This window comes from Amblyomma mixtum, chromosome 2 (genome assembly GCF_055824585.1).
Source record: "Amblyomma mixtum isolate Tamu chromosome 2, ASM5582458v1, whole genome shotgun sequence".
In the NCBI taxonomy this organism is placed as follows: Eukaryota; Metazoa; Arthropoda; class Arachnida; order Ixodida; family Ixodidae; genus Amblyomma; species Amblyomma mixtum.
In genome coordinates this window covers 171,945,515-171,973,343 of record NC_143013.1, presented here as the reverse complement: position 1 = coordinate 171,973,343, position 27,829 = coordinate 171,945,515, and the positions used below count along the sequence as shown (strand labels likewise).

At 51.7% G+C, this 27,829-nt stretch overlaps 2 protein-coding genes across 3 annotated transcripts in view; one reads left to right on the top strand and one right to left on the bottom strand.

Annotated features, from left to right (window-relative positions):
* Window positions 1–27,601, top strand: part of LOC149361618 (uncharacterized) — a 63,319-nt gene extending 35,718 nt beyond the window's left edge. The window contains exons 9-15 of one of the 2 annotated variants that reach the window (XM_089572737.1): window positions 553–669; window positions 4,927–5,049; window positions 6,007–6,087; window positions 7,282–7,444; window positions 9,292–9,459; window positions 25,295–25,429; window positions 26,366–27,601. In XM_089572737.1, the coding sequence (XP_089428863.1) occupies window positions 553–669; window positions 4,927–5,049; window positions 6,007–6,087; window positions 7,282–7,444; window positions 9,292–9,459; window positions 25,295–25,429; window positions 26,366–26,482 (904 nt within the window). In that variant the 3' untranslated portion in view covers window positions 26,483–27,601. Of the gene's footprint in view, window positions 1–552; window positions 670–4,926; window positions 5,050–6,006; window positions 6,088–6,166; window positions 6,395–7,281; window positions 7,445–9,291; window positions 9,460–25,294; window positions 25,430–26,365 lie in introns of those variants that run through there. The other variant, XM_089572736.1, reaches the window with a different exon arrangement.
* On the bottom strand, window positions 13,035–19,223 carry LOC149361619 (uncharacterized). The gene is made up of 2 exons (XM_089572738.1): window positions 19,122–19,223; window positions 13,035–13,986 (listed from the first exon to the last, which is right to left on the bottom strand). Exon 2 carries the CDS (start codon window positions 13,966–13,968, stop codon window positions 13,366–13,368), a length of 603 nt encoding a protein of 200 aa, XP_089428864.1. The 5' UTR covers window positions 13,969–13,986; window positions 19,122–19,223; the 3' UTR covers window positions 13,035–13,365.
* Window positions 27,602–27,829: the final 228 nt, after the last annotated feature.

The following is a 27,829-nucleotide window of genomic DNA, read 5'->3' as shown; positions in this document are numbered from 1 at the left end:
GATAAACGAGAAAGAGGTGCCGTAGTGGACGTCTCCGAAATGATTTCGACCGCCTACGTGGGGATCATTAACGTTCACTTTCATCGCACAGCACACGGGCGCCTTTTGCGTTTCGCCTCCACCGAAACGCGGCCGCCGTGGTCGGGTTCGAACACGGGTACTCCGGCTCAGTAGACGAACGCCCTAACCGCTGAGCCACCGCGCAGGGAGATTTCCTTGCGACAATGAGGTTTTTCATTCATTCATTCATTCATTCATTCATTCATTCATTCATTCATTCATTCATTCATTCATTCATTCATTCATTCATTCATTCGACTCCTGAGCATGAGGACGCGGAATCAATTCCCAGCCCTGGCGGCCAGGTTTCTATGGAAGCGAGATGCATAAAGACGCCCGTGTACAGTGCGACGTCAGTGCACGTTGAATAATTCTGTGGCTTCTAACTTCATCAGGAGCCTTACACTGTGCGACGTCCCTCATAGCCCTTTTGCATAGTCGGGACCCTTAAGACCAACTAGCATGTCGTCCACTGTCGTCCTCTTTTTGCAGGCGGCGCGCGGACATCCACAACGCGTTCCTGATGGGTCCGTCGCTGATGACTGTGCTCGGCAGCCTGTGCAGCTACTGGACCGGACCGGCCGCCGACGCACTCACGGCGCTCGCCAAGTACAGTACTTCTACGCACCGTCCGCATTCGTACAGAACTCGGCAGTCGCTGCGCGCCCAGTGACGTATATGCACACCGTATTAGAGCAAATTTGAAGGTGCCTCGACTCCCTCCCTGTCGGCTATAAGAAACACATGGAAAAGTATGACGGCTTGCGTGCGATGTCAACCTGAACAGAAAGAAATTCCTGAACGCGCGATAAAAATACAGCAGCTGCCGTGATTACAGTAGCGACAATGATAATACTTTTATTTAGACAGATGAAGTGATGTAGTGCGAGAAAAATACAGAACATTCAGCTAGATTTTTTCCACATCCCTGTGGTACAAGTAGAGAAAAAAAATTGGAGGCTTATCAAGGTTAAGCCCAGTGGATGCGAAGCATGTTAAGCAGCTGCCTCAGTGTGGATGGGGCTAACTAACGGAGACGTGGTTTTAGGTTAATCGTCGTACTTTATTCTTTGCAGCCCGACAAACACACTCTTATGGTCCGTAAATGCATGACTTTTGGTTTGCACGTCACAGCACGCTGCAGCCTTCGTTTTGCATTCCTATTATTAACGTCCTTAGCGTTTGGAGGCATCTTGACCGCATACACGCCCGGCGCAAAGACGCTGGCGCGGTTGCGGGCACAGAGACTGACGCGACGGCGGGCGCGCGCCGCTTCATCCCTGGCGTGACGTCACATATCACGTGATGCAGCGATAGTGGCGCCGCCGCCGCGTCGCGCGCGACGGCGCGAACCGAAGCGTGGAGGCCTCCGCCGGGCGACGTCCGACGGCGCGATATGAGTCCCCATCTGCAGCCGGTGTGACGTCATCACGTGACGTCACATCATGTGATCTCACTTCAAGGTCAATGGTGGCCACCGCCGGGCGTCGCGCGAAGGCCCGAAACCTACGTTAATATGCTTCGCATAAAAATTGCGCCTCTCCCGTAACCGAGAGTAGAGTAAGCATGAAATGTATACGGGCCGAACACAGGTTCCATTGCTTAAGCAGCTGTGACGGTGGCGGAATTGAAATCCAGGACGATGCAGAAGCGTACGCGGACACGACCAGACGCAGGCCTGACAAGAATGTATATGCAGCGCGTTCGAATACTCCGCGAGCGTGTATACATCTGCCTGCCAGAGGGGGAAAGGAAACACGGTCTTTTAAGGCGAAAGCCTTTAATGTGTCATCGTTGTAAGCAGCAGCTGTCGACAAAAATGTCACGCTTTTCAGTTGGTCGAAACGGTCGTGACGTCACAGTGCGCCAATTTCAAACGGGGCCAATTGTACTTTGGCTAGTAACCATGCAACCAATTAGGGATCATCTAGTGATGCTCCAAGTGAGTGGGACTGAGCTTAGTTAATTGCTTAATTACCCAATTAGCCTAATTAACTTTTCTAGTCAGGCCATATAAATAAATAAAACCGAGTAGGAAAGTGGTCGAGCTCGGGAATGGAACCCCGGTCTTCGGAGTGCGAGACGAGCATGCTATCCACTCCGCCATGCCAGCTCGATGGTTTGGAATGAACAAAGGCGCGTCTAGTGAATACGGTGTCTTCGCTCATTGCCATCCTCCTCCCTTCCCTTCCGGCGAGGTTTAGGTGTCCACCGAGATATGAGAGACAGATACATTTCCTTTCCTCAAAAACCAATTTACCGACGAGTGAGGCGTAGAACCGAGTGGGCGATGGCGTTCTATGGACTCCCTGGCAGCGTTGCAAGACGCTCTCGCGTTCCACTCTTAGGGGCGAAGCTTAACATCTTAACCACACATCAGTGACCGCACTTTAGGTCAAAAAAGTGCATCCCCCACCCCGCCCCCACTGAATTTCAACGGGTGTCCACCAAGATATGTGAGACATTTACTGCGTAATTTCCTTTCCTCAAATACAACTTTCATTTTCTTCATTACGGGCCATCTTTGTCTTTCTTCTTTCCTTCCCACTTCCTCCTTCCTCTACGGTGCGGTTCAGGTGTCCACCGAGACGACAGAGAATTACTGCGCCATTTCGTTTCCTCAAAAAGCGTTGCATTCAAGCGGCAAGGCATCGCGCCGAACGGGTGGTGGCGTTCTGTGGACTCCCTGGCAGCGCTACAACACGCTGTGGCGTTCCACTCCTAAAGGCGAAGCTTAAGCGTCATTAATTAGCATTTAATTATTATTCACGCATTAATCAGTACTTAACCATTAATTAGTGATTTGCCATCACGTATGACAACAAAGTGTATTGTGGCATGTATGTGCTTTTCGCACGCGTTATTAGAAATCGTAAATTATAATTCCGTGCATTATCAAATGCACAGCTCGACTGATATCTTGATAAACATTGAGAAGACACTGGCAGCAGTTATTTTTTGTGACTCGTTTGGAGAGCACCCGGCGCTTGTATGCCGGTCCCGTAGGAGGGCTTAGAGAGTCTCGTTGAACCTCGATAAGTATCGTACGGTGCCCGGATGTTCTCGTTTCAGAGCCCGGATGAGTGGATTTCAGTGCCCGGATGATGGCTCTCGGTCTCGGCTTGACGTCACCACATTGCCGACAACGGGAGCTAAAAGCATTTCATGCTTAAAAGTAACTTCTGTCAGTTCAATTGAAAGCAGTAGCAAACAATGATGGTGCAAAAATAACATCAACAGAAACTCACAAAAACTTAATCCAAAAAACAGAAGAACAGTTGTCTGTCCGGCACATGAATGCCAGCAATGTTGAGAAGTATACACCTGTGCCCACCGGGAGGTTCCCCTTCCTCCTGAAATGTCGTCTGCTAGCTCAGCACTGTCGCCTGCCTGGAGCAGTTACTGATACTGACTCGAAACCATGCATCAGCGTCACAAAATATCATATCCAGTAATTCTGGGCAAAGGCATTTTCGAACGAAAAAGAGTTTATGAAAGCAATTTTTTATATCGGTAGATTTCACTATAACAATCATCATCCATCACTTCATAACGACTTTTTTTTCTCTGCCTACTTCGATTTTGGACCGCCGCGATCAGCCCTTTAAAGTTAGGCGTTTCACGTGCAGAATATTCAGCAATGCGCATTCATCCTTAACACGCACAATATCTGACTGGAACACTCTGCTTTCACATATCGCAACCACCACTGATGCTAATAAATATTTTAATCTTATATATTCAATAACTACTGCTTAACTCTTTGCGTACATTGCCATTTTATTTGTTCATGGTTTCATTTTCTAAAGGGTTCTGATTCTTGCATTAGGGTTGTGTTTGTATAATTTTAATACTGCAGTAATTTTCACTCTTTGCCGCGGTGCCATACTTTTGATTCTTTTGCTTATTTATGTCGTGCTAAATGTTTTATTTGTGGTTTTGTGTTTTATATTTGTGGTTTTGTTTTATTTTGATCAATTTCCTGTACCTCGCCCCCCTATGTAATACCCTCTCGAGGGCCTTTACGGGTATTTTGTAAAAAAAATAAACAAATATTCGCATATCTCCGGTCGACAGGCTTGCATTCCTTTCTTATTAACGTTTTTGCTATCGTCAAAAGCGTTCCCCATTAGTTTTTATGTAAGTCTTAGCAGCTCGATGCGAGCGATGGAAATTATATTTTTGACCTCAAATTCTTGTACAAATGTGGCTAATCATAATTCGGTTTCTATCAGGTCATAGTTTTGTAGCATTAAACAGTTCGCTATAAGCGGTTGTCTTTCTGCAGTGTATAAAATGCGCCATTTTTTTCCCGTTGTCTTGTAAAGAAGTGCAAACAGGTCGTTCATTTCAAACCTTGCACAAAATGAGTCCACTATTTTCTAACTCCCTAGAAAATAAGTTACTTCTTTTTTCTTATTTATTATAATTATTCCGACGCGATACTGCACAGCACTTTTGCGTCTTTGAAGCACCTTTCTGTCTTCCCTTATAAAAATGGTCTAGAGGCAGTCCATATATATTTCTTGCTGACTCTCACTGAATATTCACCGAGAAGAAAACTAGGTACGTACTGCAATAAATACGGACGAAAGTCCACGGAATTCTCAAAAAGTAAAAACCCTAAAAGTCGAACCCTTTCTAATAAAGGCCTCGTTTTCGGTGAGGGAGTATTCTCTTTGTTATTAGAACCTACACAACCCATCCTCAGTTCGTCCTCAGTGTCCTTTTAATTACCACTATTGCTCTGACCGACCACGTATCACCTTATATTGGCGCGTTGTGGACTAAGTTGCCGCTGTACCCGCAAGACCCATAGCTATTAGTAATAGCTATGGCTAACAGCTGGCTGCTCGGCGATTCCAGAAGCGTGCCCTCCCCGGAGGCGGACATGACGGCCTCTTCGTGGTGCGTGCTGACGCTTCCCGGCTGCGTGGCGGCGCTGCTGGTCGCCTACTGCTACCTCTCCTGGGCGCACGTGCTTCCCTAGTGAGTGCGCAGACGGGGCGGTCGGCGTGCTGTATAGCGTTGCCGGTGGAAAGCAATCGCACTGCGTCCCGTTCACTTTTGGCCCCCGCTGCTGCTGTCCTAACGCGATAGCGTTTGAAGGCCCCGCTACCCGGAAAATGCGGCGTCGGCGTTGTGAGCGACAAATCACGAGCATGCCTCTGGCAGGTGGTGCCCAGAGAGTAACCTAGGTGAGCCACCAACTTAGGTCACGCCACCTTGTGGCGTCATCACAACCTACCCGACGGATCGGGAGCAGGCTATCCACCGTGGCAGGTTGCAGTAATGATTGGTCGCCCGGGAAGAGAAACTTGGGGCGCACAAGGCGCACAGGTGGCAGCACCTGCCATCGCAGGGCAGTGGCGCATCGCTTAACCGCTGCACCACGGCGCCAGGAGGGGTATCAGGATTCGCAGGGATCTATGAGAGCAAAGTAGCGATGACGTCCTTCATATATGGGAATTAGCCCCTTTACGCTATCGCGTCATTCCCTTAACGCGGAGCTTAGGCCCTCCAATATTTTTGTATCAAACTGATCGACTACTCTACCTTTTTTTTTTGTTGCTACGTGGTAGATTGTAATTTATGTATGTTCTCGAAGGCCTAACGATGCTCCCTAGATAATGTGGGTAAAATATATATATATTGCTTCCCTCAGTCGCTCGTCATTCTTTCTGACTGCTATCGCATCATTAAAAGTGTTCTATCCCTGTTGTTAAGTTTTTTGTACGTTGTTCCCTGCCGTGTTGCCCACTTCTTTTCAGGACGTAGCATTCCACAATCTATGAAATCTTGCTAACTGAGCCCACAAGGAAATGCTCTCAGTTATTGAGACATTGGTGCACTTATGTGGTCGGAATATATCTGGAGAATTAAGCGGCGACTGTCACCTTTCGAAAGCAGATGCGCTGTCAGTCACTGTCTGACTTACTTGCGCAGTGAGCCGGAGGACATGAACACCGAGCACTCAGCCGCCGTGCAGACTGCTTACACCAAGCTGAAGGCGCTCGGCACGCAATCGTGAGTGCGGCCGGCCAGCCTGATGTGAAGGTTCACGAATGAAACGGACTCTCCTCCTGTTCTCCTCTCTCTCTCGCAGACTCGCGGGCGCTCTCGCCGTGCACGGCTTCGCGCTGGCCCTGGTGATGTGCGTGCCCGCGGGATACATAGGGAGTGACATCAGGCAAGGGAGCGCCCCCTGGACGGCTTGCATGCACACTGCGCGGCGAAGGTCGCGTTAGCTGCGCTCTAAATCACCTAGAGGAAAATTTAAAGCGGATATCGGCGTCCGAATACTTACAGTACAGCGTGAGGAAAACAACACAGCGATGAAGCATACCATCTTACAGTTTAGAGGTTGATTTTCCCCGCTAAGTGGCGCACCATTAAGTCAGGAGAGGTTGATGATGAGAAAGATGTTTATCCTTTGGCAACTACCTCCGTTTCGACAGCCATTACTCCCTTGGAAACTAACTGCAATGCGACATCAGCCACGGTTGGGTGACCTAAAGACAAGCCGCTCGTCGCGAGGATTAATTGCTGCAGTTAGTTCCATTTTGCCATTTTCGGTTAAGAGTGCACGTTTAGATTGTTTCATACTGCGACGCTTGTCACTGAAGAGTCGTGGTTACTCGCCTGGCCAATACCACTTGCTTTGTTATCAGACGTCACCCAGGACGTAGAAATTTCCGGAGCCCTTCACTACGGCATCTCTCGTAGCCTGAGCCGCTTTGGGACGTTAAACCCCATAAACCAACCAACCAGACGTCACCATGGTTCCATTGTGGACATATTATTTCAAGAAACCGGCCACAAATCAGATCGAAATTAACTACGTCCCAACCCACAGGGAAAATCGAAAAGCACCTGAGGGACGAAATCAAGGACGCAAGAGACGGTGCTAATAGGAACAGCCCTCCTTGACATTTAGGACTCGATTTCATCACTCTAAGGAAAGCCTAGCCAAGGAGATTTCTGGCGTACGGGTTCCTCTTTTTTTTTTAGACCGGCACGAAGTGGGTTCGATTACGACATTTTTTTAAGAGTTTCACCGCATAGAAACCGAGCGCACCCAGCTAGAGGAAGACCCGTACCCATTTGGCACTTATCGGCACTGGGGATCGAACTCCACACCTCCCGAATACGACGCAGATGCCCAAACCCCTGTAGGCCACCGCTGCGGTCTCGCTGACACTTCCGATGCGACCCACGCAGGCTGACGCTTCTGGCCCTGCTGGCGTCGGCGGCGCTGCTGGTGAGCGCGTCTGGCTCGCTGTTCGTCAGGACGTGGTCCATGGTGCGCCACGCCTGGTCCAGGGTGCCCTGGGGCATAGTCTTCGTCCTCGGAGGCGTCCAGGTGGCCAGCAAGCTCGTGGAGGTATATACAGACCTTTCATCGCGATGACAGTGCACGTCAAAGAGCCCCAAGTAGTCGAAATTATCCGAAGCCCTTCGCTATGACGTCCCTCCATAGCCTTACTCGGTTTGGGACGTTAAACCCTCATTAACCAAGCCAAACTATCGTGCACACAAAAGGTCTGTTCGTTTCAGAACTGGTTCTATGCACCAATTCTGAAAAAGTTGCGTTGGTGCCGGCGCGGTGCAATTCCAGTTTTTTGGTGCACGTGCAGCGTGTCAGCAGCGCGACAAATCACTGGTGCGGAGATTTCCAATCGAGCGCGTGCATGCAGAGGCTTTGTCGTCTGCTATTCGGTACTCGTGCAGGCGTGATCACGGTCCGTCGTGGTGTAGCGCATACATAGCGTAAATAATTGGTGAATAGCGTACCTATTATTAGGTACATAGCGTACATAGCGTAAATAACAAACATACACTCGCCAACAAATTCTTCAAAAGGGAACGACGTTTCGGGGTCCGTACGGGTCCCCTTGATCAAATAGAGCGCTGCATGGAACGACAGTGGCTTATATACGGTTAAAATTTCCTAGTGAGTGATTGTAGATTTCTGGCAGATTACCACGTGTTCTCTTAAGAGCATGCTTTGTGCTATGTACATGGAATGATTCCAAAAGGAGGCACGATGACAAGTTTTTCTCTGTGGCAATCATGGATGCTTCCTGCCAGTCAATGGGGCGTCCTGTTGACGCGTTGTGTTCTGCCAAAGCATTAGATGTAGAGCGGCCGTTCATGACGTCATTCTGGTGCTCTTTGAGCCTTCGTCTGAAAATTCCAGTTTCGCCAGTGTAGGCAGCGTCACAGCCTTACCAGGGTATCTTGGCGTTCTAGGAGGTCTTTAACTCGGACCAGCTGCTGTTCTAACTTGTCGGCAGTCTGAGGAGCAATGTGCACATCATAGCCTTTGAAAATGCCTCGCATAGTGTGTTGTTGCGGTGCGTCTGTTTTTCGTGCCTCGTGCCTCGTGGACGACGACATTGCCGAATCCATTTTTATGTAATTTTTGCAGTCGTCTGACAGCGAAGATGAGGAAGCCGACGCGGTGCTTTCTTTTGCAGCAACACAGTTAGTTCGGACGGACCGCAACAGAATCCCCAACTACTACGAAAACGTAGTGGCTGGGTATTTCAGCTTCGAATTCAAGAGGCGCCGCAGAATGACGCCGGATCCGTCGACCACGGGGAAAACGTCCTTTAGTTGGCCACTGATAACAACTGCGCGCGTCGTCTGCTTACGCCGTCAAAAACGTGCACCACTATCCTGCAACTCCATCTCTGAGAGTGCCGCGGTTCTTTGCACCGATGAGGCACCACGACTGCACCAAAATCAATCGCGGACGGTGGTGCAGGGGGCGCTGTGAATCGAGCGCTTTGGTGCAGCGCACCGTGAACCGGTTCCGGCGGTGCAGAGAACCATGCCTGAATCGAATGCAGCTAAAGATGCCAACTCACCTCCTCCCTGGACTGTTGCAAACCGGTCCCACTGCCGCTTCCACCACGCCAGCACCAGGTGTACTATCGTGAGCAAAAGAGCCCCCCGTCCCCCACCCTCAATGTTCCGACCCGTGACACTCTGTATGAAGGCTCCACCTGACAAAGCACTTCTGGTGGTTAGACCGGCACAGCAGGCCCGTCTTGACACCTGAAGAGCTTTGTCAGGTGGCGCCGCCACGCAGAGTGGGACGGCAACTTGGAGGGGGGCTCTGCTCACGATAGCACGTACACTGAAATCCAGCGAGTACAGAATGGGGACGCCCAGGGAGCGCTTACTGGAAACTGTTTCAACGGAATTGTCTGCGCGTGGGCGCAGGATTACGACCTGCTGCCGCACCTGTTCAGGCTGTTCAAGCCCACCTTCTGGACAGCGCGCTCGCACATCGAGGTGCAGGCCATACTGGCCACCATCTCGTCTGTGCTGGCCGAGACCACCAACAACCGGACGCTCAGCCTGCTCATGATGCCCATCGTGCAAGACATCGTGAGTGCATACCACCACCATATATGCCCGTGTGCACCTCCCACTCCGGCATCTGGAGTGGAAGTGCAGAAGTGAAATACGCATGGAAGATATAGGCTATCCACGCGAAAAAATTCCAGGGGTGCTCTGGAAGGGAAACTGCGTCGGTTTTAGAAATCAACGAGCTTAAGAGGGTCGAATGTGTGAAACCTGCAGGTAAAGCATGCGAAATCTTTTTGGGCTAGCACTTGAAATAGTGAAGTAATCGGCAATTAAAACCCGGACGCCCTTCAAGCTTCTCCGCAGCGCACAACGCCGAGAGGGTGGCGCATGAGGACGTCATCGTAGGTATCGGTACATTTCCAACGCAAAAACGCCTGCTTTGAAGGAAAAAACCAAAGACACCGAAGGCAAACCTTGCCGAGAGTTGTTTGGCAGCTTCTAACAAGTCAGGGCCAGGGTGTGGCTGACGACAGAGGTAATTTGAAATCATACCTTCCGTGACGTCAAGCTGAGTTTCTCTGCACTTCTCCGGTGCATTGAGGAGAAGTACATAATTCAATTGTCGATTACGTCACTATCTTAAATGCTAGTGCAAAAACACTTGGCATGCTTTACGCACAGCCTATATAGATTTGAATCCTCGAATTTCGCGAAATTCTCAAAAAAGTGATGCAGTAGCCCTTCAAGTCTGTCTGGTTGCAGTAACGCGAAAGCACTCCTCTTACTTACTGCCGATTATGTGTGCTTCGTGTTCCTTTCATGATGCCTTTGCCGTTCTAAGTCGTGCTTTGGCTCTACGTTCGGCTCTACTACAACCGAAGACGTGGGTCCCGTTGCTAGAGCGCCTGGGACCAAAGTATTAATAAATGAATTCAACAATTAGATTAAAACACCGATGATTGTGTGAAGTAATTCAGTAATTGAACTGATTCGGTCAATAAATAATTACCCAATTCATTATTCATTTTGATCGCGCATTTGGATTTCTTTAATTCATTAGTGATTAACTAATTGATCAATTCGATTAAACTTCCCAATAATGTATGGACCAATTGACTGACTAGACCAATTACTTCGTACAATTAATTAATTACCCGTTAAATAATTCCGCTTACTTAATTATTCATTCATGCTAATTCGTAATTTCATTTATTTCACCATATACATGGTAAGAGCTGTTGGGGGAAAAAGCTGCTCGAGGCAGCTTTACTGGGCCCAGGAGACCACAGCAAGGTAGGGCAGCGTGAAGATGCCAACACCAGGGGAAAGCAAATATAGCAACTGGCATTTTCATACATGAGGACACGCAATATATATATAGCAAGTAGCTAGAAAAGTAATCAGTATTGGAACAGTGCAATCAGTGATCAGTGAGCATAATGTCATTAGATATTCAGTGCATGTTACAGATGCAGAAGAGATACCAACTGAAATTTCAATATTTAAAGCAAAATTTTTAATGTCAAGTTATACATCTTCTAATGTCCTGCACACAGGAAAACATATTACAGGTATAAATGGAAATAAAAAAGGAAAAAAAAAGGCTTATACATGATTAATTAAAAAGAAACAATAACACACAACACAATAAAGTGAACAATATTTTTCAAGTAAACAGCATCCAAGGCAGTGTTTAAATATTTATGTGATAACGGTTTAAGAAATTGCTGCCTTAACTGGTTTATCGTAGGCTTAGCATGAAAGATGTAGAACTGAAGGGAGATTCTTTTAGTGACTGATGTTTATAATTAGTTCGGAAGAGCGGAATGTACCACTTATCAGTGCTCCTAGTAGAAACGATATGTTCGTGGCGCTGTAGTGATGCGGTTGCAATTAGGAAATCATGAAATGGGCGCTTTGAAGAATAAAACGTACCCAAAATTCTAAAGTCGTACAAAGGTGTCAGGGGATTATCTTGCAAACAAGTGACCAGAGTGTGGGAGGTGTGGCTGATTTCCGATGTACCAGATGATCATTTTTTGGACTGTAAGAATTTTGTGCTCGTTATAGCACTTCTAATGATGCGCCAGACAAGATTGGAATAACTGATGTGGGAAGCAAATAATGCGTGATACATCTGGACATTTATATGCGTTGGAAGGAACGTTCGGCAGCGTGAGATAGCCCCAGCTGCTGTGTAATTTTTTTGCATATCTTCACAACATGAAAGTCCTAGTTCAAGTTGGTATTAAACGTGACTCCAAGTATATTGTGTGATTCTACAATTTCAATATTCTGGGTTTCATAAATTATTGGGTGATTAACTTGAATTGTTTTATTTTTTTGCTCTGAAAACAATAATTTTGGTTTTAGTTGGTCTCAGTTTCAGTCCATTCGATTGTGTCCACAAGAATAATTTAAAAGAAAGTCCTCATATTGCTTTACAAACAAGCCTGCGTCTGGCCCCGACATAAGTGTGGAACAATCATCAGCATGTATGATAAACTTCTCTGATCTGTCAATGAGGACAATATCATTGATAAAAGCATTAAACAATAGAGGCCCCCAAGAGGCTTCCTTGTGGAACTCCGTTATTAACGGGTAGAAAGCTTGATCGGTGATTTCCCAAGCATACCATTTGTGTTCAGCTGCTTAGGTACTATTTAATTCTAGAGGTATGCCCCGGACTCCATACCTGGGCAGTTTAGTTATGAGAATGTTGTATGGCTTAAACAATCAAAGGCTTTCGTGAAATCCACGAAAAGGCCTAAAGTAAAGTAATTCTGATTGATGTTATCTAGCACAAATTCCTTGAGCGTTAGGAGAGCAATTTCAGTTGATCTCCCGGTTCCAAGGCCATGTAATGGCCCCTAAGAAGGATTATTCACACTTTGATGACGCGCTCTATCGACAGGTCTTGTAGAGTGGATCACACCTATCTAGAGCGCTCGAGCGGTGCCGTCCGGTGGAAATTATGCGAAATTCTAAAGAAGGCATTGACTTTCGCTGATAATGCTTGCGCTGGGGAGACGCCTAATAGTCATGTGCACCACACAGGCACCAGCGGCTTACCACCAGCAAAGCAGCTGCGATGAGATTTAACTTCATTCCCACCCCAGCACACCGCTCTCGAGCGCTCCGGACAAGTCTGGTCGACTCTGCACACGCCACTCATGAGACAAGAAAGGCTTTCGCATTAAAAACCCGACCGAGAATTCTGCCCTCTCTTGCCGGCGTCGAGCTTGCACTTTATTTGTTGACAACTGACTTGCATTACTGAGGTGGTGTTTTCCACTCCAGGATGGTGGAGTGGAAAAGGCTCAAGGAAAAGGAAAAGGAGGCTCAAGCCGCAGCGCTAGCTTCCCGTCGATCACGCTATGCCCTACGTACAACTTTCGCAGATACCGAAAATATAGACGCACGCTGAACTGCCGATGTAACGCGCCGCTACCGTGCGACAAGCACATCCATAACGAGCCGTCTGATAGTGCATATCGAAGAAAACATGTGAACCGTCATTTTTAAGGTCGGCTGTATATCTTGTAGGGTCTGCTCGTTTGTGGGCAATTCCTCTGCGCGGGGACGCACAGGCAGTCACTCGAGGCAGGACTTCGTACAAACGTTTATTCTCACATCAGGGGGGCCGGTCGTCGTCGTGGCAGCTGGGTCAGGTGGTCCTTTCGGCAGGGCTGGTCCAAGAGCAAGAGACCGCGAGCCTCTCCGGTCTCGCCTTATAAAGGCTTTCTCCCAGCCTCGCTCCCACCGCCCCCCCCACTCGGGAAGAAGGGGTCCGAGGGTAACCGCGGTGAACGGCGCGAGATTTGACTCGCCCGCGAGCAGACCCTACATCTCCCCCCCCCTCAAACGTCCGTCCCGGGGTCCGCCAGCAGGCGTTCGATGACCTCCGGGTCCGGGTCCATAGAGTCGTCGCAGGGGGGAGGGGTGCTCGCCGGGGGGCCGCTCACCGCTGGCTGGACGGGCTCCTCACGAGCCACCTGGGGGGGCGAGGCGCCTGGCTCCGCTGGGGGCCCTGCCGGCAGCGCCCTCCAAAGCTCCTCGGCCGCCGGGGACAGCAGGTCTGGGCGGCTGGACTGGAGGATTGCTAAGGGCCGCCTCCTCCGGGCTGCCCCTCTGCAGTGGCGCAGCGGGGGAAGGCGCTGCAGCCGCCAAGCGCCCTTCCGCCGCGAAGGGGCTGCGCCTGGTCCCGCCACCTGGACCGCGCGCAGTACGAGATGGCCGCTCCGTTGGCGACCGTGGTCCAGGTGGCCACGTGCCGCAGGACCCTGGGCCGCTTGGGTTGCGGCTGCTCGGCGGCCGAAGCGCCGGCTGGGTGCTGAGGGGGGCCCTGCGCCTGGTCGTCACTGGCCCTCTTGCGTTGGCCTGCACCACTGGGAGGTGCTCTCCAGTGGTTAGGCATGTGGTTTGGCGGGCGGTGCCACCGCGGCCGTGGAACCTGCGCCACTCGCGCGGCTCCTGCCGCCAGCCGGGTGGCGCGCCTTGATGGCGGCCACCGTTCGACGGTGGTCTGCCTTGCCTTCTGGAGTCCGAGCCACGGGCGTCGGTCCGCTGGAGCTTCCTAGAAGACATACTGAGAGGGCGAGAGCACTGCGAGTGATAATTAATCGAGAGACACGGGTGCTACCTGGTCCTCAGGTTGTAGCGTGGGTTGCGAACCGCACCGCTACCTGCTCGTCCTCCCGGGGGTGAGATCGCCGCATCGCGCTGATTTTCCACCGCTTCGCAGCCATCGTCCTTGCGAAGGTGGAAAGCCTTCAAATCAGCGACATGCACCGGACCGGCGGTTTCGCCGTTTGTCAACAACCGCAACTGGTAGGTGAGCGGCGTAGTCCGTGCCGTAACTTCGTACGGCCCAGCCCACTTGTGCGCTAGCGACGCGGCGAAACCGCGCGCTGCGTTACTAAGTGGGTGCGTTCTCTTGAGTACTAAGTCGCCCGTGTTGAAAACGACGTGACGGCGACCTTTGTTGTACTGATCCGCCTGCTCCATGCGCGCCACATCGAGGTTTTCGCGGGCTGCTCGCTGCGCTGCCTCCAGGCGCTCCCGGAGCCTTGCGCGTACTGCGAAAGCGGAGGGGGCGCAGGCCCCGCCGCGTCGAGTAGGGCATTCTCTAGCGGAAAAGCGATCTCTCTCCCAAAATTCAAGTAAGCGGGTGTAATACCCACTGACCTGTTCACGGTTGTCCTTGTAGCGAACGCCAGTTCGGACAGCCGCGCGTCCCAATCTCTGTGCTGCTCGGTCGTCGCGACCAGCATGCTCTTCAGATTTCGATTCACCCGCTCGGTTATGTTGCTCTGAGCGTGGTAGGGACTCGTTCTCCTGTGGCGGATTTGAAGCGCCCGACAGGAGTCTACAAAGACTTTGCTTGTGAAATACGAAGCATTGTCTGTAATCAGGTCGGAAGGGAAACCGAAACGAGTGAAAGTCTCCAACAGTTTTTCCCAAATTCGTTCCGACACAAGCTTCCTAAGGGGGAAAACCTCAACCCACTTGGAATAGTGGTCCGTTATTACCAGGATGAATTGGTTTCCGCGTGCGGACCGAGGGAGGGGTCCCATGATATCGCACGCGACCACTTGCCACGGGTAGTTGCTAACTACCGCCTTCATCATGCCAGCGGGCTTGCCCGCCCGAGGCTTGGCTACCTGGCATACCGGGCAGGTACGGGAGTATCCCAGCACATCCTTTCTCATGCCTGGCCAGGTCGCGACACGGCATAACTTGTCGTAAGTCTTACTGCCGCTGCCATGGCCTGCCAGCGCTGAGTCATGGAAGTACTGCAGGAACCGTTTCCGCAACCTTCTCGGGACCACGACTCGGAAAGGGGATGCTATCGCCGCTTCCTCGTCAAGTTGGGGGATGTAGCGGAGCAGCAAGCCATCATCGCCCAGCAGATACGCGTCGTACTTGCCCTCAGCGTTCCCGGTGCAAGCTGCGCTGCTCGCAAGCTCCTTCAGCACCCGCTGGCAAAGACCGTCTGCTTTCTGGGCCTCGATCAGCTCTTCTCTACTGACCGCTACTCCACAAGACAGATTTCTTTCTGCCTCGCTCCTAGGCAGGCGAGCGGTCGCCGCCACGAGCTGCTGTGTTTCCCTTCCGTCACAGCACCGTGCGGGACCTTTGTCCGTCTCCTCTCTCTCCAAACAGGGCGCGACACTCCCGTCCGCCCTCTCTTCCTCTCCAACAGCGGTGACGCCGCTTTTTACAAAGCTGGGCTGCGCCTCTGAAGCGCTTCCGCCAGCATTCCATGGTGTGCGCGATAAAGCATCGGCCACCTTGTTCAAGGCTGCCCCGGCGGTACTCGATGGCGTACGCGTAACGTTGCAACGTCAGCGCCCATCTCGCGAGTCTGCCTGCGGGGTTCTTGAGCCTCTTTAACCAAGACAATGCCTGATGATCTGTCTGCACGGTGAAGACCGCTCCGTCTAGGTACATGTCGAACTTGGACAATGCGAACATGATCGCCAGGCATTCTTTTTCGGTCACGGAGTAATTCCGCTCCGCCGATGTGAGCGTGCGACTAGCGAACGCGACAGGGCGCAGTTTGCCCTCGTGTTCCTGCAACAAAACAGCTCCAACACCGTAGTCACTAGCGTCTGTCTGCAAGACAAACTGCTTGTTCAGGTCGGGGAGGCGCAGACTAGCGGTATTCGCTATCGCGCGAGCCAAGGCAACAAATGCGTCACTCTGTTCCTTGCCCCAGACCCACTTCGAGCCTTTACGCAACAGCAGGTTCAGCGGCCTTGCAAGCTCCGAACAGCGCGGGATGAATTGCCTGTAGAACGCAACCATCCCCAAAAACCTCTGCAAGCTTTTCACATCCATGGGGCAGGGGTAGTTCAGAATTGCCTGCAGTTTGTCATCATTCGGTCTCAGTGTGCCATCATCCACGACAAAGCCCAAGAGGTTCACTCTCTTCGATGCCAACTGCACTTTCTTTGGATTTATGGTTAGACCGGCACGTCTCATTCTATCGAGAACGGAATTCAGGTGAATGAGGTGCTCCTCGAACGACTGTGAGAATATCACAACGTCGTCGAGGTACGCCATGGCGTAGTTGAACCTTGCATCGCCCAGCACGATGTCCATCAGTCGCATGAACGTGCTCGGGGCGTTAGACAAACCAAACGGGAGTCGAGTAAATTCGAAGAGCCCGCGGTGGCAGGTGAATGCGGTTTTCTCAATGTCACCTTCGGCCACCTCAATCTGCAGGTACCCTCTGCTTGCATCTAGGACTGTGAAGAACCTCGCGTTCCCTAACGTGTACATCACAGCCTCGATCGACTGGAAAGGGTACGCAACCGTAGGCGTCAGTGAGTTGAGCTTACGATAATCAACACACAGCCTGACCGATCCATCTTTCTTCGGCGCTAGAACCACTGGGGACGCCCAGGGACTTTGTGAGGGTCTCACCGCACCGGTGTCAATCATCTCGTCAAGGGCACAGTCGAGAAGCTGCCTCTTATGCGCACTTAACGGCCTCGGGTTACACTTGAAAGGGCGCGTATCACCCGTCTGAATCTCGTGCTGAAGCAGGTCGGTTCTGCCCGGTTTCTCCGTGAAGCAATCCGAAAACGGGAGTAAAGTTTCCGCGAGCCTTCGGCGCTGACTACTGGGTCCTGAGAAAGACGCAATAATCGCTTCTAACGGGCCACCGTCTCTCAGCGTCTCGAGGGAGCTCACCTGCCTTCCTGTCGCACAGGTGTGGACACCCACCTTTTGTGCAGCACAGCCGGGCAAGGATGCGCTTTCGAAGGGAATGAGGGGGGCGAGCTGGCTGTAACGATAGCCATTCTCCCCCATGTCGAGCACAATGCCTTCGCTCGAGAGAAAATCCCTTCCCAGAATTACTGGTATCGACAAGCCAGGCAGATAGACGAAGCGATGTCTCCGCTTTCTGCCGTCAAAGCGCATCGTAAGACGCACTGCTCCCTTTGCCTTTGCCGCCCCAGCTGCTAAGCTTAACGGGGTTTCGGCCGGTCTGACACGGATGTTACCTATCCGGCAGGCCTCGTACACCTCGTCACCGACCAGTGACAGCGTTGAGCCCGTGTCTACGAGTGCAGAGTAGCATCGACCCGCTAACTGCACTAGCATAAAAGGGCTTGAGCGCGGAACGACTCCCTGAGTTCTACAGGCGAGCGGGACAAAGGCCTCCCCGTCGCCGGCGCGGGAGTTCTTTTCCTGACGACTAGCGCCTTGACAACCATGAAATTCTCCCGCTGACGGTGAAATGCCGGTGCCACCAGACATCACCGCCAGCGCCTGGCGTTTCCCTGCATACGCCTAGCTTGGCATTCGCGTGCCACGTGGCCGGGCTGGTTGCAATTCCAGCAAAGCCGGTCATTCACCCGCCGCGTGGACGGAGGATCCCTCGTTCCACGAAGCGGTTGGGGACGGCTCTCCCCTTTCTCCGCGCATTCCTGACGCTCGCTCCGCGCGTGGCCTGTGAGGCCGGCACGGCGCCGCTGCTCGAATGCGTACGGGTCAAGCGCGCGAGGGGCAACAGGGGGTTCCGCCTGCCTTTCCACGGCCATTACCTCGGCGCGCCGAGCCCTCAACTCGCATTCTCGGCCTCCATCCCATGCGCATCCCGGTTCTAGCGATTCGGCCGGCCTGGGGGGCGGCTGGTAGCGCAGTTCGGCGAGTAAATCCGCCTGCACGGTCTTGGCCTCCTGCGATAGGGCCTCGAGGTTTGTAAAACTGCGGCCCCGCAGATACGGCTTGAAGCGTGGATGGCACTGCCTGATCACACGCGCAACCTGATCTCGGTCGGTTGCCGTCGGGTCTGCCCTCTTGTACAGCTCTTGCATTGCGCGTACGTACTCGAGGAGGCTTTCCTCTGGGTGTTGGGTGCGCAACGCGAGCTCATCCAGCATCCGGCGCTCATAATCAGGCGGCAAGAACTCGGCGCGGAAACGGTCTTTGAAGTCCGCCATCGACTGGAAAGTCGGCTGGCAGCGCCTCCATCTCGCCGCGCTCTCGACGAGTGCTACAGGCAGGACCTGCCCTAGCACTACGTCATCTGGGGCGCCCAGAGCCGTCTGGTAGTCCTCGAGTTGTTGTAAAAACTCGTGGACTGATTTCGCGTCCGTGTACCCGGAAAAGGAGGGGACCTCCATATTTATCCGCGGGCGCGATGCTGTCGCCGATGCTACCGATGCTGCGGCCTGGTTGGCGCCAGCCACCGAACCGAGCTGACGGGCTAATGCGGCAAACATCTCTGTCACCTGCCCCATTACGGCCGCCGCGTCGGCCGTCTCACCACCGGCTGCCCCGCCATCCAAAGCCGTGGCTGAAACATCCTTTCTGGGAGGCATAGTTCGCGCTAACTGTCCGGCCGCACCGGCTAACTGCTCACGGCAACAAGAACATTCACACACACAACAATCTATCTACAAACACGCGGAAATACACAACAGAAAACGCCCGAAAACTACATAAATAACACAAAACCCCTAACAAATTTACAACACTAAACAAGTCGCTACCCCGCGAACATTCCGCCTGACCCGCTCCTTAACCCTATCGGTCCGGCGTGGCCCTGAACAAAGAGGGCCTGCCACGAGTCTGGCTGCACATCCCAAAATCGGCAGAGAAATCGTCCACAAGGTGTTAATTAAAGCCGCACGTTGGGCGCCATTATTTGTGGGCAATTCCTCTGCGCGGGGACGCACAGGCAGTCACTCGAGGCAGGACTTCGTACAAACGTTTATTCTCACATCAGGGGGGCCGGTCGTCGTCGTGGCAGCTGGGTCAGGTGGTCCTTTCGGCAGGGCTGGTCCAAGAGCAAGAGACCGCGAGCCTCTCCGGTCTCGCCTTATAAAGGCTTTCTCCCAGCCTCGCTCCCACCGCCCCCCCCCACTCGGGAAGAAGGGGTCCGAGGGTAACCGCGGTGAACGGCGCGAGATTTGACTCGCCCGCGAGCAGACCCTACAATCTTCGGAAAAGAGCGCTTACTTTGTAACCCTGCACTGTTGAATGCTCACTCTTCGTTAGCCCTGTTTAACACTCATTTACATAACATGAGTTAGTAAAACCAGGCACCGATTCCACGAAGCTCTCTCCATGCATGAGTACTTCGCTTTTGGCCACAGGCTGCTTGAATGTCTTAACATTACTACTTTAATTAGCGCTGCAAGGTGCGCTGACCTGTGTGATGCCTTTTAACTGTTTCTTTTTTCTCGGCGCTGGCCTGTGTCTTAACGATAAATATGTAATTTTGTTTGTTTGTTTGTTCGTTTGTTTGTTTGTTTGTTTGTTTGTTTGTTCGATCTTGCGCGCGTATACACCATTCGACCATGGAGTCGACTGGTAGCACGAACTAAAAGCCATGTGAATTCAGCAGCCGACTGGTGGCTGATATATTTGTCGATGCTAGAAGCGTGTCCCACAAGGCATCGGGTCCAGGAGCACCGCCGCAGTGCCGAAGGAGGAAGGAAACGTGGGCCGGAGACGGGGAGTAGGGGAAGTGAAGGAAAAACTGTATTCACATATTTACAATATTTACAAGAGCGGGACTGAGAATGGCTCTCAGTGGAAGGGGAACGTCTTCGTCAACCGTAGTCGACTGGAGCTAGCAGGCTTCTCTCGGCCACACTCACGGCCGAGTTAAATATCGTCCGGTTTCCCCAGATCCCTGGCTGGGGAATAATGGTCGACGAGCACTGTCCAATCGGATGGACCGAAGGGACGTTCTTGTCACCACCCACGGCTGGGCAGGTGCGAGCTTTTCCACTCTCCCACAGCTGGGCCGATGAGAGGGGGAGAATGCTGACTCATCCAGCACTGCGGGAAAGGAATCTCCCGAAGTCCTCCAGCAGGGGAATGAACTTGCCTCCCCGCCGATTGCCCAGAACGCGAGTCGGGGACACAGAATTCTTCAATTATCCGCCAGCGTGACGACGCCGCCAGGTCGCCTCCGCATTCACGGTGGTTGCTCGGACAATAGCTCCTGGGCCTCGCCTGCCTTCGTCGCCGCTGCACTCCCCTCAAGGAATTTCGTTGGGTTTACTGCTGACAATGGCCTTTGACATTCCTGCTACACTAATCCGCTGAGGCTCGGAGGGGCATTCCAAGCATCTCACTTCCCATGGTCGTCGCGAGGTTGTCGACCTTGGCGATTGTTCACGGTAGCTGCCTGATCGGGCCCACGTGGTCCGAGTGGACACAGGTGTGACGGGAACACACAGAGTTAAGGGGGGGGGGGGGGGTAGAAACACAACAGCACGTCCGCCGCCCGAAGAGGTCTCGTAGTGGTTGCAGCCAACGCTGCTGCGCGCAGAGACCTGGAGTTGTGTCCGTTCGGCTTTTGGTCACAGCTGGGCCCAAAGGTTCTTCTTGCTTCGTTGACAACTGTAACGGTCTCAACCAGCAAGGTACACAGCCCAACAAGCAGAAAGCGCCAAACCGACTTCAAGAACTGCCAAGCTGTTTTCGGTCAACAAAACCTCTTTAGAGAAAATGAGCTGTAGCGTGAAATTTACGTCCTCCTCCGAACGTTGACATGTTTGACCAAACCAGAATACCCAGAGCTTGTTTAGTCAAAAGGGAGGAAAACTTTCTAAAATTTTGGGGGGGGTGCCGTAGCACAGTTTTTGTCACAGAAAGCCACCGCCCGTGAGAGCACAAAGGGAAGGTGGAGCTGCTGAACACACATACAAAACAGACAAAAATGATTCCCGCTAAAGCAAAAAAACAAAATACAAATTTGCATAGCGGAATAACGTCTGGGGAGTCAGGAAAGGGCATTACACGGGAAAGCTTCGGCTGAGGCCATCAGCGTTTCCATTACCTCGCACTTTACTGCAACGCATGTAAACTGAGTCCGGCAATGCCAATCTCCAAAGCTTCGCTCTCATCCTTGTATAGGAGAGATATATGAGCAAAAGACAAAAAACAAGCATTAAACTCAAGACAGGATTATTCCTCGAATCCGTCTGCAAACGGCGTTGCGATCAGAGGAATTTACTGCTTCCTATTCTTCAGCCGCCCCCTTCGCGGCCGCGGTCCGATAGCTGCTCTAGCAGGTGCAACAGGACACAAGGCTAGGAATTTCAGCTTGGGACCCTTAACTGTTCTTCGTCCAAGTCTCACGGTTCTGAAGTTTGGCTGACGCTCAGAAAGCAGAACGCGAGAAGGGAACGGACGAGTGCGAATGCCGTGCCAGCGAATCTGCCTCTCTCGGATTGGGTTCGCGCGTTGCGTCCCCTTAGCTTGTGTTCCCTTCAAGCGGCGCGTGCGAACTCTTGAGCGCTGATGTGCCAAATTGGGGCGGGTAACCGGTTGTCCGGTTTTCTGTGCAGCAGTCAACATGAGGCGCACTTTCCCCTTCATTAACATTCCCCGTTTGGCCACCTCTATACGCTGCCGCTCTGTGGAAACCCTCGCTGTTGGTTTGCGGGGCGCGTCACTAGCGATCGCGGAACCGTCACAGGTTAAGTCGTCGGCGTTCGCATCATTGTTAGTTTGTGATCCAGCCTGCTCTGGCTCTCTACCGTGAGAGTTTATCACGCTTACTGGGTCATGTTTGCTCTCGTTAACCACGTGCTCTGCTGGCGCTGCGAATTCTGGAGCCTTCGAAATGGTAAGGACCTGCGCAGCATTATCTCCAAAACAAAGGCCTTTTTCTTTGGGCAGCATATCCAAGCGATTTGAGAAAATCGAGGGATACTGCAAAGGCAGGTTTTGGGAGACGGCTGCTTTGGTCAGACGCAGCTCGAGCGGGCTCTCGATCGCGACGCGGGCAGTAAGTTGGTCGTGTTGGATACCTTTCCTATCCTTATACTGGCGGTACAGAAGGCCAGAACGGAGCTGGAAAGGTATGTTCTTCCGTGACACACCTATGCCACTTTGGTGACTCAAGTTTCGTAGAGTCTGGTCTTTCTCTTGCTCAGCGGTGAACGTTTCTCTGTCCACACGAAGGAGTTCGAGAAAGCCATCTGAGTGGGGCAATGCTAGATTCTTTTTCAGTTCCTCACCTAGCCCCAGCTCATCACTTGCGCCTGCTTCGGAAGACTCACCATAGCCTGCACTACTGTCGGTACTCTTTACCCCTGTGCTAGTAGTGAGTAAGTCCTGGGCTGGCTCGTCATTAGGTAGCGCGGAGCCGTCACAGCTTAAATCGCCGGCGTTCGTCTCATCGTCTGTTGGTAACAAAGCCTGCTCTAGCTCATCACCGTGAGAATTTACAGGCTTCGGGCTTACAGGTTGAGGTTTGCCCTCTTCAACCACGTGCTCTGCTGGCGCCGCGACCTCACGAGCCTTCGAAATGGTGAGGACCTGCGCAGCGTTATCTCCAAAACAAAGGCCTTTTTCTTGGGGCAGCATATCCAAGCGATTAGAGAAAATCGAGGGATGCTGCTTAGGCAGGTTTTGGGAGACGGCTGCACCGGTCAGACGCACCTCGAGCGGGCTCTCGATCGCGACGCTGGCAATGGGCAAAGACACGCTGGTTTCAGTGGAGCATAACTCATTTTCGGGTGTTCGGTCGCGAGCGGCTGTCGTTCCCTGATCGTTGAACTGATCATTGTTTCGAGGCAGCGCTGAGGCGCATTCTTCGCTTACAATAGAACTTGCAGTTGCCACTTTCAGCGCGCGACTGCTTTCTGGAGGACTACCTTTTTGCGCTGCGCCTACGCCTATCTGGGTTGCAAGGAAAATCTGCGCGGCATCGCGCGTTTCATCTAACGCCGCGCTCTGGCTTGGAGCGCCACAGTCGCTGTCAGGTGGCAGACAACGACGCTCTGTGCCGCAGATTATCACATCAATTTCCCGACTGTCACTGTTCTTCTGAGCAACTACAATGTGCGTAGCTGACCAAGCGGGGCTCTTTGGCTGGTCGCTGACGCACTGATGGGGGCGCTGCTCGCTGCTATCACTTCGGATTTTAGACTCGGTCTGTACACGAATTCTGAAGTGTCGGAAGAGGGCACTTTTCGCTTTGTCGTAGTTTCTGGCATCCTCATCGGACAGTCGCGCTAATACGGCGCTGACATCGCAAGGAAGGATGGCCAGCAACATCATTGACCATTCGCCCTGATCTAGTTCCTCTTCCGCACATATCTGTTCAAAACTCGCGAGGAACGTTCTGAAGCTCTCGCCTCTCTGAAAAGTCCGCAACCGATCTCGGGCCCTTTTCCGTCTGAGAAATTGAGTAGTACGTATGAGCTCCTGCTGTTCTCGTTTTCGTAGTTCCTCGAGCTCAGCGAGTCTCTTACGGCATTGCTCCTTCCATTCTTTTTCAACCCTGTCGGCCTCCTTTTTAGCGGCTTCCTTGCGGTAAAAGCGTTCTTTTTCAATCCTGTCAGCCTCCTTCTTAGCGGCTTCCTTGCGGTAAAGGCGTTCTTTTTCAATCCTGTCGGCCTCCTCCTTGCGTTCCCTTTCAACCTTGTCGGCCTTCTCCTTGCGTTCATTTTCAACCCTGTCGGCCTCCTCCTTAGCGCTCCTGATTCCCTCCTGAATAACTTCCCAGGTCTCCCAAATTTTGTCACCCTCCTCCTTAGCACCACATTCCTTAATAGCCTCAATCAGCTGCGGCTTTCTGTGACTTTTCCTGGCCTCAATACCCAGCTTTTCACACAGCAACATCAACTCTGGCTTCTTTAGCTTGCTCAAATCCATGGCAATTCTCGAACGAGGACTTTCAAAAATAAGCTGCTACGTGAAATGCTTAAGCGAGCACGTGCAGAAAAACAATCTACAGGTAGTGATAAATTTCCAGAGTTATCAAGCCTGGCAGATTCTTAAAGAAAGTCAAGCGCTCACCACTGCTGAAGCCAGGACCAAGCGTGGAAGATCCCACCGCTGCCAACCAGTTGATATATTTGTCGATGCTAGAAGCGTGTCCCACCAGGCATCGGGTCCAGGAGCACCGCCGCAGTGCCGAAGGAGGAAGGAACGTGGGCCGGAGACGGGGAGTAGGGGAAGTGAAGGAAAACTGTAATCACATATTTACATTATTTACATAGAGCGGGACTGAGAATGGCTCTCAGTGGAAGGGGAACGTCTTCGTCAACCGTAGTCGACTGGAGCTAGCAGGCTTCCCTCGGCCACACTCACGGCCGAGTTAAATATCGTCCGGTTTCCCCAGATCCCTGGCTGGGGAATAATGGTCGACGAGCACTGTCCAATCGGATGGACCGAAGGGACGTTCTTGTCACCACCCACGGCTGGGCAGGTGCGAGCTTTTCCACTCTCCCACAGCTGGGCCGATGAGAGGGGGAGAATGCTGACTCATCCAGCACTGCGGGAAAGGAATCTCCCGAAGTCCTCCAGCAGGGGAATGAACTTGCCTCCCCGCCGATTGCCCAGAACGCGAGTCGGGGACACAGAATTCTTCAATTATCCGCCAGCGTGACGACGCCGCCAGGTCGCCTCCGCATTCACGGTGGTTGCTCGGACAATAGCTCCTGGGCCTCGCCTGCCTTCGTCGCCGCTGCACTCCCCTCAAGGAATTTCGTTGGGTTTACTGCTGACAATGGCCTTTGACATTCCTGCTACACTAATCCGCTGAGGCTCGGAGGGGCATTCCAAGCATCTCACTTCCCATGGTCGTCGCGAGGTTGTCGACCTTGGCGATTGTTCACGGTAGCTGCCTGATCGGGCCCACGTGGTCCGAGTGGACACAGGTGTGACGGGAACACACAGAGTTAAGGGGGGGGGGGGGGTAGAAACACAACATGGCGTTAGCTCCACAGCTGCTACAGCTCTAGCTTGCTCCTTGCTATTTCCAAGTGCGTGAGCACACTTCGGGGATTGGGCAAAGTTCAAGAGATAGCCCCCTTCCGTAACTATAAAGCTCCCAGCGCGAAATGTGCCCGCGCCGTTTCGCTCGAGCATTAATTAAGCGGGACTCGCCTGTAAGTCTGCATGTCTTTTTTTTTCTGCGTTGCAGGCGGACAGCAAGAACATGTACCCGATGTACTACGCGATCCCTGTGGTGGTGGGCGCGTCCAGCAACGTCATCATGCCCATCTCCATACCCATGGTGGTGATGCACGAGATCGGACGCGTGCCTTTCGTCCGACTCGTACGTATGCGCGCACCTTCATCTCCTTGCTTCCAGGCGAATGGTGAATATTTGGTCGAGATGCGCTGTTGGGTTAGTTTATGGAAAGACAGCATGGTGTAAACGGTGTTTAGGGAAGATGATGAGACAAAAAAAGTGAAAGCATGATGCTGGGCGAGTGGGTAGAGCATTCTCTTGAAACACAGCGCTGGCGGACAACGGACGAGAATGAAGACGTACAGAAGACACACACTGCGCTGTGTTTGTCTTCTGTACGTCTTCATTTTCGTCCGTTGTGCGCCGGCGCTGTGTTTCAAAAGAACAAAAGAAGGGATAACACCACCTGATAACACCGCCTGCGACAATTGAGTAATCCCTGGTGTTTTTCTTTTCGTCTTCTCTATGCGCAGTTTTCAAAAAGTACGTGGATAGTAATCGGTTAGGTCGTGAATTGGTCACTTGATTTTTCTTAGCTATTGATTTCTTGCAACAACACAGGGGGCAATTAACCGACGCACACGTGATTAGTTAGCAACTTCTATATGCTCACAGCTCAAATCCAAAGCTCTGTGTCCTCTACGACAGAGCGCGCCGTTAATGACGCTAATCACATCAATTCCACGTGCCTGTCGGAGAAGCTGACGGAGATCACTTTGTCATGTGGAATTTCTGTAACACCTAATAGGCTCCCCTTCTTTTTTTCGGGTGAAAAACATCTTTTAATCTGCATAACCATTCCTGGCAACCTTTGTGTGAATCAGTATAATAAAGTGAGCGAATCAGTTCAGTTTCTAATTGGCTATAATGCGCTGATGCTGGCGAACAGAATTCACTAGTGGCCGCACTCGCTTGAAAAAACCATTTTAGATATGGTATTCTCATTTTCTTCGAATGAAATGCATTAGGAGCATTACAGTGTTTATAACAGATACCCGTGTCGACTCCGCGTGCTTGCAGGTGGTGTTGGGCGTGGTGCTCAAGGTTGTGCTCGTGGGCGTGGTTCTGCTCACCGTCAACGCCGTCGGCAGGACGCTGTACGACTGGGGCAACCAGCACGTCGTTCCCGACGCCTGACGTCGCCCACAGCCACCGAGCCCGCAAGCCGGGCTTTGAGGGCTATCTTTTTTTATGCATATTTTTACGACTGCCAGATACCAATTCAGATGATTTTAGCATTTGTCATCTCTTTACGGCGTTTTTTTTTTCTCCTCGTTTATCGTGCAAAATTATTGCTCGATCGCCCGAATACCCTTCGCAACACCTGCGTGAGACCGAATACTTCGACGAAAGAGGACAACACTGAAAGCACTGCGTGAGCCGTCACGCCTACTGGTGATTTGTGTAGGCGGCTTTACGGCACCTTAACACTGCTCTGGCGTGAGCGAAGAATGCCAGGTGAACGTGTCGAGCATCTACACCACTCTGCCACTTCAAACAAGCTCGTCTGCATCGCGGCCTAAAATGCTCTCATTCCACGAGGCCATGGCGTCATGGGCTGCATATGGAGGTACTCTTATCAGCATTTACGTCAGCGATAACGCCCTACTGATGTGGGGTGGTAGAAATGGGGAGTGAATAAACGGGACTCATCTCCGCTGGACAATGACTTCCAAGGTTTGCTGTGTAACTGAACTAACCCCTTCGCCGACTTCTGCAAGCACGTGGTGAAGACAATCCTGTATAGCGCTACAGTGAACCGTTTTGAACATGTAATTTTTTGTGTGTTCAGCATATTACATACCTCAGAACGTAAACTCATTCAACTTGAACACTCATCAGTACATAAAGCAGCGCATGTCTCGAACAGTCAGAAGCAGCCACCAAGACCACATCTAGCCCATGTCGGCACGAATAGATACATAAAAGTACTAACACTAACAGGGAAGACTAATTCTATTTGAATCCAGACTGACTGGTATTTTCTATGCGGCTCGAAATACGTAGCTAACAATTTAATGGTGGTATGTTTATTTTCAAAACGTACATTTGTTCCTGGCTGTAATGCGTTTGTTTTGCGGCTGTGAAAAGATGACACTCTGGTCAATTTCTCTTATTTCTTGCTTTGTAATTGTGCCATTTATTGCATTCATGAATTGTTTGACCTGTTTTGACCATGGCAGTGCTGCTATTCTGTATCGTCTTGCATCTACCCTGTAATGACCTCAGGCCAACAGTACTAATAAACGAAATAAAAATAAAGTGCTCGGAACAGGATCTCTTCGTCATTTGTTAGTGCTCGTCCTTATATGTGTTCCTGTGTCCTTGACAAATTTAGCTCTTCCAGAGGCGTTTTGAACCAACCATATATGTATCGCTCTAACAACCCCCTTTCTGGGCTTGTTTTATCTCCTTCCTCGGCAAGCTTCGGTTTTGTTTTCCGCTCTCAACCTCTGGTTCCGGTAGGTTCTGGTTCCCTGGAAT

What these genes read in the sequence shown, in the direction of transcription:
- LOC149361619 (XM_089572738.1), bottom strand. Translation starts at nt 13,968, where the DNA reads ATGTCTTCTAGGAAGCTCCAGCGGACCGACGCCCGTGGCTCGGACTCC.